Raw genomic sequence first — 10,270 nt, 5'->3', positions numbered from 1 at the left:
TCAGCCGACTGTCGACCAACACCCCCAGGTCCTTCTCTGCTGGGCAGCTTTCCAGCCACTCTTCCCCAAGCCTGTAGCGCTGCATGGGGTTGTTGTGGCCAAAGTGCAGGACCTGGCACTTGGCCTTGTTGAACCTCATACAGTTGGCCTGGGCCCATCGATCCAGCCTGTCCAGGTCCCTCTGCAGAGCCTTCCTACCCTCGAGCAGATCAACACTCCTGCCCAACTTGGTGTCGTCTGCAAACTTACTGAGGGTGCACCTGATCCCCTCATCCAGATCTGTAAGTGATAAAGAAGAATTTTTAAAAATATTCTGCAGAAATGGAAATCAGCAGATTGGCAGATGCAAGAGCATCTAGCTACCAGTCAAATCAAAATACCAGTCTACTTGCTGGCATCACCTTGTACATCTAGGATTGTAAATGGCTAGATTTGATTACCCTCTTTCTCTCTCCAGTATTTAAGAAAACAAAATGCTTAGGGGGCATTCCCAGTAGACTAATCAAGTGGATTTCTTTTCTTTTGTAGTAGTATTTTTATATGTTGGTCTACCTAGTTTCTGCTTCAGGAATAACAGTCACAGTTTAGGACAATGGAAGCTGTGGGAAGATGAGCAGTGGTGGGTGCTGCTGTTTCAAACTCTCCATCTCCCAAAAAACAAAAAGCAACCCCACCCATAAAAAAGGCAGTGGAGAAGCCATTAGGCAGCTACATCCTTCCTAAGCATATAGAAGTGATGGGAAGAAACAGCAATCCACTGTGACCACGGGAGACAAAATCTAGTTTCTATGTAAGAGGAGGGACTGCTGGAAGGGAGAGCTACCTTTATACATCAATTTATGCCTTTTCAAGAAATAAGTGAGCAATGGGGGGGGGCGGTTATTATTATTCTTTACCAAACCTTTGCAGCTGCAAGAGCATCTTCCATTTTTTCTGGTTTAGTAGCTTTCCCCATTCCAGCTGAGTAACAGGGTTGAGGAATGGCAGGGGCTGGAATCTGTTCATGAAAGAAAAGATGGTCACTCCATGGCTGTGGTTAAGAGCCTCATTTCTGTCTGCCACCAAATTTGTTTCATAAAGTATTTGTGCATCCTTTTATTTGGTTGCCGCCCTAAGTTTCTTCTGTGTCGAAGTCTGGCTGCCTCTGGTGTAGGAGCCCCTAAATGGACTAAAGGAAGGTTTTAAAAAACGATAACTAACTCACGCTGGTCTCCACTTTCAGAAAGCAGGGACTTGAATGTGCCGTTGTTTAACTGTAGCAGTTGTGGTAAAACAGTCTAGCAAAATTCCCATGTCCTTATACAGTCTTTCTCAGAAATGTAATTAAATGTAATATTCTAGTGTTCGTGAAAAGTATTCTTACCTTGCCTGATTTGAGGATACTGTATTTCTGAAACAGTGCTTTAATCATAAAATGACATTCTCCATAAAAATCCATCCTGAACTGATAGTTCCCTCATGATCTCTTGTATTTACATTTACTATAATTAATACTTCAGCCAGCTTATTCCTGAGTTTGTTATTATCCTTTCTGTCACAATCTCTGGTATTACTAGATCCTCACAGATATCTCTGTGTATTTTTGAGTTTTCTTTGTTAGCCTTCTCTTCCTAAACTTCATAGGGCAGGCCTGAATAACAGTCCTTCAGAAATAATCTCTTCAAACCCCTAAATTATGTCGATTGCCATCTGCTGTAATGCACTTTTGGTCTCAGCTGTGTCCTTCCTTTACAGTAATATGATTAGTACAAGTGCATACAAGTTTCCAAATGATGGTCTACCATTACCCCCACCAGGTGCCAGGAAAATGTTACACCCCTCATCCCAGTGCCTTTCTCAGGACTTCAGCATTGCTGCGTTTAAGCCACGGTGTCTTGTCTGCCTTGTCTCTTGATTCAGGTCCTTCATCCAAGGATTTCAAAGCACCTTTCTAGCCTTAATTAGTTATGTTTCTGTGCTTACCTGTCATCACCTCTGTGAGATGACCACAGTAATTATTAACACTAATAATTTTATCTGAAGTAGTTTATTATAATTCCCTATATTGTTTCTCCATGACAGGCTTTACAACAGCCTTAATATAACTGGTCTAAAGTTTAGCATTGTAGCTCAGACTTGGGAAGCAGGAAAAATAAAATTTGCTTGAAGAAAACTTATCTGCAATCCATGTGATTTCATTTTAAAACTGACAATACTATAGCCTTTATTTCAGCAATCAAGCCTGAGGCCTACTCTTGTTGTCTTTTTAAGCATTCCTCTGTTTTTCTTTGTCCAACTTTACCTTTTCCTTTCTTTTTGGTATTACACCTTTCCAGATTTTTTTTTTATTTTATTTGTTGTTGCTCCACACAGCTGGATGTGGATTGGGGTGGTTGCTTTATGAAATTTTTTGCCATCTAGTTACTTCGGTAAGCATGAAAACACTTTTGTTTGTGCACTTATTCATTAAAGTGCATCCTGCATAACCACTTTATTTCCTACTTCCAACAGTCAAGGAGCAGGATGCACAGGTGAGAGCTGCTTCAGAATAGTTACAGATTGTAAATACTTGCATTTTCCTGGATTATACGCAGATAACAGGATTTTCCCAGAAGTTTTTTTCCCTTATTCTCACACTAGTTCCACTTCATTCTATTTCACTTAAAAAGATATTTGCCCTGCCAGAGTAGGGTAGATCTTCGCTTCAGTTATTGCCTCTCGTTCCATCTCCTTTCATTCTGCTTCAGTTCAACTTGTTTTCATGACATTGAGGAGGAAAGGAACTTGATCCTTTAGGCAGTTGGGAACATACTCATATGGTACATCGTTTTATTTGGATTAGATTCTCCGAGTCATTCATTTTCAGTAGATTGTCTATGTGTAAGAAGTTGACGATTAAAACAATCTGCCATTGTATTTCATTCTTGCAGGTCTCTAGTTTTCATAATGTTAAAAGGGATTACTTATTTAAATATAACTGGTGATATCATCGTATCTATGTAGCAGACTGATGTATATTAAAGAATATGGTTCAGAATTTCGGTTGCAAACCAAATATAACAAGTCTTTAGAAGTATTCTTACTCTAGCAGCACCCACAATTCACAGAGCGGTGGGAAAGCAGACAAGGGAGGTGCTGTCTTACCTAAAAGGGTTTCTAGAAGACCAGCAACTGAGATTCTGTGCGCTATATTGTTTACTTTCACTGTATTTCTTCATTTTCAGCTTTCCTGAAATGCAGTATTTCCAGCAAGAGAACGTGAGAAAAATTCTTACAGATGTTCTGTTCTGCTATGCCAGAGAAAATGAGCAGTTGCTTTATAAACAGGTAATGAAAATACTGTACAGGTGGCATTCATTGACTCAACATCTTCTATACGGTTTGACAATAATGTAGTTCTGTTGTATCCGAAGTTATATCATAATGCTAAAGCAATCAAAGAGCTGCTTGTCAGCTGGATAGTAAGAAGAGTAAGCTCACTGAATAACATATGCTTTTTCCTCATAAGACAGTCCCTCAAATTGTTTTCTTTAAGGTTGCTAAGTTGTCTAACTTCAAATTTCTTAATAAACACCATCTTTTTCTTCAGTGTTGGTTAAGAAAGAAAAAGAAAAAGAAAGGTTTTCTGTGCTTACGTAAAGAAAGAAAGTATGCAGCAGGATTAAAAATGGTACTGAATAAACAAAAAACATAAATAGTGACTTCTGAAATTTAGGCAAAGTTACTATTTTAAGTTTTATGTAATATTTTAAGTTCTTCCTCAAAGTGCTAAAGCCATGCGGTACGTTAGCGAATAGATCCTTTATCTAACCCTGTAGCATCCAAATACAACGCAGCTGACAAATGCCTCTTGACTGAAGGATAAGGGTGCTACAAATACCACTTTTACAGTGTTACCTGATGGAGAGCCTGCTCAAACCATTTTTGATAAAATGGTAAAGAAAGCCTTAAAGCTTCACTAACTATGCATCCATATGGGATGCGGGCTAAATTAATTTAACATTTGTTCTGAAGGTTTTGAAGTGAGTATAAGCTTGGTACTAAATTAATGTAGCAAGACCAATATGCAGAGTTATCTACGTAAGTATATTTGTATTTGTTTCTCCAGGCTATTAACTGTAGGGTGAGTAGGGACTGACAGACTGAGGGATATCGTGTGCATGGACAAAGGATAAACGGTAGAGCAGCAAACTTCACATAGACAAAAAAAAATTCATTACAAAAATACAGAGGTTCAGTAAATGTGAAGATTTTTAATAGACGCTGTATGCTTTCAGGCATAGTCTGTGACCACCCTGTCCTCAAGCCAGGAAATTAGTGGTGTTTCATGAAAAGACCAACACATGAGTTGAAGGAACAGTTACTTCTGAAGAACTGTCTTACAGATTATATCAAAAATCAAATATGTAGTTACCAAACATATTAAATCTTCATCACCTGGTTATTTCTCATGTTTGACAGACTATAAGTAAGGAATAGTCTTGCATGATAAAAAGAAAAAATGAGATTTGTGAGCTGTATTTTGAAGGGCACTGCTAAAGAAAACACTTCAGCAGTATTCAGCCTCCCATTTCTAGTGAATATAGCACAGAGTACTGATGATGGGAAAATGGAAGAACGCATTCCAGCAAATGTAGTCTATCATTTATTGAACAAGAAGTATTATTTTACTCTTTGATATGACTTAAAAGGACTTAATTAGCCTCTGCTCATATTTAAAATCCTCTTGATTCCTTACCAAGAAATAATACCTTTCTACATAAGGAGAATATTTAGCCAGAGGGAATTTAAAAAAAAAAAAAAAAAAAAGCCCTGAGTTTCTTCAGAAGCTGTTAAAGCTATTATTTTCTACTAGGTGACACCCCGTTTAACATAGACCATATTGTTAATAGTTATGGGATTTTATTGAATTAATGAGACTGTTATCATGTAGTAGAATGTCTTGCTGAGTTAATTGAAACTGCAGAGATTATATAAATGGTATTAATGAACTTTGACTGCCTGATGCCTCAGCTTTAATAAAGACTGCTTGGTGGGCTAAATGAACATAGGCAGATAAAAGAACAGGTTCAATTTTGCGAGCCTACAGGCTGTTGACAAAGAAAACTTCTTTACCTCTGTTTTCAACTGGTGTGCATCAGTAGTGCAGTAATTTCAGGAAGGGGTTGCCACAGGACTAAGAGGGAGAGGTGAAGTGCAGAAAATGAAATAAATTTGGATAATGAAAAACTCTTGATTTAATCTCTCTGAAGTGTGTTCAGTGTATCACCCAAGTCTCATGGTGCTGTGCCAAGTCCACAAAATAGCAAATGATTGTGGTTTTCCTCTCTTGTTGTGGACATGTGTCACTTTTATTAGGAGCTTTTCATTTTTCTTACCTCACTTTAAAAGGGTGGTTTTGTTTGTTTGTTTGTTTTTAAATTAATGCTCCTGTTAGCTTATTAGTAACAATCCTGCTTTTTTGTCCCCGTGTCCCTCTCTTTTTAGATAACATTTCTTTCATGTCCATCAGTACCCTTCTCTGAATTAGCTAATAGGAAATAGAGTTTGTGGTGGCGACAGGATATGTTTTTTTCCCTCTTTTAGCAAATACCTATGTTGCAGTCAATCTTCCTGTCCTACTATTTTTATTGGTTCTGTTTTTACCATTGACTCAAGCCCCACTTCCCATAATAATTTCCACTACATCAAAGCTTAGCATATGTTCTTGAAAATAATGAAGGTTACCATTAATTCATCAATAACAGATCACCTCCAAGCTGCTCTCTCCACAGTGACTTGAATACAAAGCCTAAATTAAGGAGTTTGTCTTCATATTCAGTATCCATCATGGGACTGGTCCTGTTGTTCTCCATGAGAATTCCTGTGTCTCACTTGTATGACCACATACAAGAGCTACATTTGCTATCAGAATTCTAACACTTGGCCAATAAATGAAAACTTATACTTCTGTCTGTCAGCATCTGTACAGGACCCGATGTTTCTCTTTCAAAATATCTGGACAAAGTTACAGTTCCTTGACAATTTGCATACTTATAAATGTAAATAAAGTGTATCTGAAGTTTACAACATTTTATTGAAACTATTACATAGCATCAGCATATAGTCTTACAAGAAGCAATCAATAATGTTTGTTTAATATGCGTATATGCATGAAAGTTGTCTTTGTAGTAGGGTTTGTGGTTTTTTGACCAGTGTGAAGTAACATTTTATTTGATGAGGAAAAAGATATTTCTGCCCCTAGTCAAATGGAGTAGCATGTTGTGAAGCTGTATTACAGATTTTAAAGACAGAATCCTCACTGGGATTGTTGAATTTTTAAATAGCAGCTGTAAATATAAAATCTAAAGAGAATAGTATATTGTACTTAAGAATATGTAAAAATTACTCTTAACGTTCTTCTGTAAGACTGGTGCCAAAATTCTGGTCCTAGTTACTCAGAAATGAAATAGTGACAATTAAGCTAAATCACTAGGCTAACTATTGTTCACTCATGATTTGATTGCCCTTAGAGAAGTCAATATAATTTTGAAATGCATTGATTCACTTTTCATTATAGAAATGCTATATATCTGGTTTTCTTTCTAAACCATAGACTGTATTATGAAATCAATATTTTGTTGTAGCTGGGAAGTGTCATAAAATTATCTGAGCTCTGTCAACTTATTTATTAACACTAAAGAGTTTTAGTAAACTGCAGCATTGAAAAAATATGTCTATGCATATTACACTGGTGGCTTTTCTTGCCAAGCTAAAAATCTCTAAACATTTGAAGTACTCTTGTAACTGAAAGATCAGAGGTATCTTTTTGAAATCCTGATATTTCATCATCTGTTTGTTTTGTTTTTGTTGTATGTGGGCAGCCACATTATGATTCTACTTTATTATAAAGTTGATCTATTATTATGTTGGAAGAATGTATGATGTGCTTTTATCTTTTTTAACTAATTCTTATTTTATGTCCTCTTTCTTCAGCTTATATGTTTACAGCTTAGGTGGTAGTTTTATTAGGTAGTCAAGTTTTTGGCATTTCCATTTCTCTTATTTCATTTTAGTATAGCAGGGTGAATAAAAGATTAGATGTGGAGCTGTTAATTAACCGAGGGCTGTGAGTATGTATGAAAGTACAACCCAGGTTATCTCCAGTTTATTTAAATATTTTTGCCACTTACATGTATTGTCTAACCCTGGACCTATCTCCCTGTCTCTCCTATTCCTTTCCCTCTTGGTATGACCATAAGACTTTCAGAAATCTAAAGTTGTCAATTTGTAATCTAACCCATAGTGTTGTGTTTGGGAATTTTACATCAGCTCCTGAAATCAAGTGGCTACATTGGGTTTAATCTTTTTTTTTTTCCCCCCTAACTGAATTTCTATTTAGCCTTCATCTTTTGAAGTAGACCCTAAAGGTTCAGAAATAGGAAGAGAAAGAAAACGTCCAAACTTCAGTAGTTTTGCTGGCTTCAGCTTTGCCCAGTCAACTGACTGCTATTGCTGCAACCCTACAGTTGAGGCTATAACAGCCATCTCAGTCCTGAAGAAATTAAAATTAAATCTCCTAGGATTTCAGTTGATAACACACTGCTTTTTCTTCAACGCTGCTAGGTGTTGGAATTTCCTCTTACGAACAGATAAGATTCACTAAAATGCATCCGAGCACACTCAGAATAGATAATGATCTAGAGAGGGTTTCCACATCTACCTCTCTGCTCAGTTTGTCCCACTTCAGGAAAATCCCCATTATTTCCAATAAAAATGAAAGGTTTTTAGTAGTTACTGGATCTGTTTGGTACATATGAAGCTGATACTGAGTACTCCTCAAATGCTACATGGAATATCAACTGATATACAAGCAAAGCAGCAGGGTAGCTGCACAAGTGTGTAACTCTTTCATTGCTCATGTCTGTCCATCACTGAAAGGGCTGGAAAAGTAAGTGGAGAGACTTCCTAGCTTGCAACTGCAAGCATAAAAGTAGAACAGCTCCTGTGTGGGGACCCATCATCTGACTCCTGACAGCAGCCTAAAACGCCTTTGAGCTTGACAGGCCAACCCCAGTGCTCTTTCTGCCAACCGGATAGACAAGATGGTCTTCCTGGCACCCCTGTCTGCCCAGCGCACTCACCTGGAGCTGGGACTGAGGCTCCACTTGGTGAAGTAGTTGCACCTTTGAACTGGAGCACTGCTGGCAGCACACTCTTCCTCCTACAGCCGGGCAAGGACTCCACCCAGAGCGAGACACAGTAGGGGTAGCCTGGGCGCCTGGCACCAAGCCCTGGCTGTAGTTGGTGTTTTTGGGCTGAGGTCAGGAGTTCCTTCCCCTTGGAGTGATCCCTGTGTCCAGAGGCAGACAGACAGGTCTCAACCCATCGTCCCACATCCTCTCCATCACCGAAGGGCTCCCCACATTTCTTTTGTATGGCTGACCCCCAGCCCTACCTGTAGCTTGCGTAGTTCCTACCTGCCGTCCTAGTCTACCACTAGGAGCCCAACGCCCCTGACATAACCAAATTCCCCAGTTATGATACCCCAAATCCTCCTTTTCTCTGATCTAAGCTGAGGGAAGGGGATGAATGTCTGCTGAAGATGAGGTTTCATTCTGCAGGCTGTAGTTTTACCTGCCAGTGCATTGCTGCTTGCCAACTGGATTGCCTGTTTCCTGAAGCGGTTGCTTCTGCTCCTGATAACAAATTGACAAGCCCCAGGTGAATCAAGGCAAATCAAGACTCCTTTTTTGTTCCTGGTGAGCGCCGCGTAAAAGCGCCAATGGTTGGCCTGGGTGGCCCAGCCATGCTTCTAATGCTGGCCCAAGTCCTCGACTATCCAACAGTTTTTTCTGTCCTGATTCCTGCATGTTTCTGTATTTTTTCTGTATCTTAATATAGATTGCATATGTAATGTGTACATATGAACAGTACCAGGTCTCCTATGCATTGTGTTATAATGAGTTTATTTTTAATTTGACATAACAATTAAAAAAAAAAAAAGAAAAAAACTCATTTTATTTCTCATGTCTGTAGGAATGGAAGCTTCATGTTCTAATTTCCCAAATAGCTGCCCTTGTCTCCTCTGAAGGTTACTGTTATGCTTTTATCTATGGTTTTGGAACATTATTAAATAAAAAATAATTTTAAATTTTGTAATTTCTCCCTATTGCAGATCTTTGTACTGTGGATCATGATTGTAATTATCATAAATAAAATTCATATTTATGAACATAGATCTTGGAGTAAACTGCCAGGTGCAGGGTTGCCTACCATTGCCAATTTGTTGTCTGTTATGTCAGAAAAAGGGAGAATAACTTGCTTCTGTATATTATAGAAGAATAAACACTTCGATTTAATCAGAATTTAAGATAAAAGCCATTGATTATGAAACCGTTCTGTTAAGAATGTAAATGTTCATGCTTTTAGTTAGTCTGCACCTAATATTGCTGGCTGCCTGATGCTATGCGTTAGGAACTATTATATGACTGGAAAATCTTACTATACTTTTGCTTCTTTCTACGTTTAGGGTATGCATGAACTTTTAGCTCCCATTGTCTTTATCCTGCATTGTGACCACCAAGCTTTTTCACATGCCAGTGAAGCTGCACAACCAAGGCAAGCATTGTGTTTTATTTGTATAGTATTAAAAATCCACTTTCTTAAAAAAATAAGTAAGTTGGCTGGACTAGAACTTATAAATATGTGTTCCTTAATTCTTTATAATTGATAAATTGATATCAGAAATTGTTGCATCCTCGTGCTTTGATGGGAGTGTCCTTATTTCATCTTCTCTACTACAGCTTCTGAAAGGGGGATTAAATGTGTAGACATTGCCCCCTTCACAGGTATTAGCTGGCAAAAAAAGGGGAGACAAGAAACCTAAGGAAAACCTTAATCAAAAAGCTTACATACCTACCTACTGTTTCACCCTAGTCTTATTGCCAGAAATGGTTTAGTTTTTGTCATTGCAGAGAGGAGGCAGATTAGAGAACTACAGTCATAGAACGGACATGTTACCAACTCTCTTTCCTCATATCTTAAAAGAGAAAAAATTCCGTGTAGACAAATTGTTGTGATTTATATTTCTTTCATCACCTGCAATGCTGTAGCTGCAATATCTGACTATCCTTTGACTTCGTAGTAACATTAAGTTCAGCTATTGATTCTCCATTTCACTCGAACTGTGTGTGTGTGTGCATGTAATCATACACATATGTATAAAATATTACATCACACATGATTGTCTGTCAACCAAATTCAGATGCTTTTTTCCTTGCCCTATACGTAAAGCTTTTTTTTTTTTTTA

At 38.0% G+C, this 10,270-nt stretch overlaps 1 protein-coding gene across 3 annotated transcripts in view; it reads left to right on the top strand.

Annotated features, from left to right (window-relative positions):
• TBC1D5 (TBC1 domain family member 5) overlaps positions 1-10,270 on the top strand; it is a 310,363-nt gene that overhangs the window by 164,576 nt on the left and 135,517 nt on the right. For all 3 annotated transcript variants that reach the window (XM_009288595.2, XM_009288593.2, XM_009288594.2), the window contains 2 exons: positions 3,204-3,306; positions 9,491-9,579. In XM_009288595.2, the coding sequence (XP_009286870.1) occupies positions 3,204-3,306; positions 9,491-9,579 (192 nt within the window). The remainder of the gene's footprint in view (positions 1-3,203; positions 3,307-9,490; positions 9,580-10,270) is intronic.

This window comes from Aptenodytes forsteri, unplaced genomic scaffold (assembly GCF_000699145.1).
Source record: "Aptenodytes forsteri isolate BGI_AS27 unplaced genomic scaffold, ASM69914v1 Scaffold9, whole genome shotgun sequence".
NCBI lineage: Eukaryota > Metazoa > Chordata > Aves > Sphenisciformes > Spheniscidae > Aptenodytes > Aptenodytes forsteri.
Note: the sequence above shows the minus strand (reverse complement) of the source record. Positions and strands in the feature narration are given on the sequence as shown.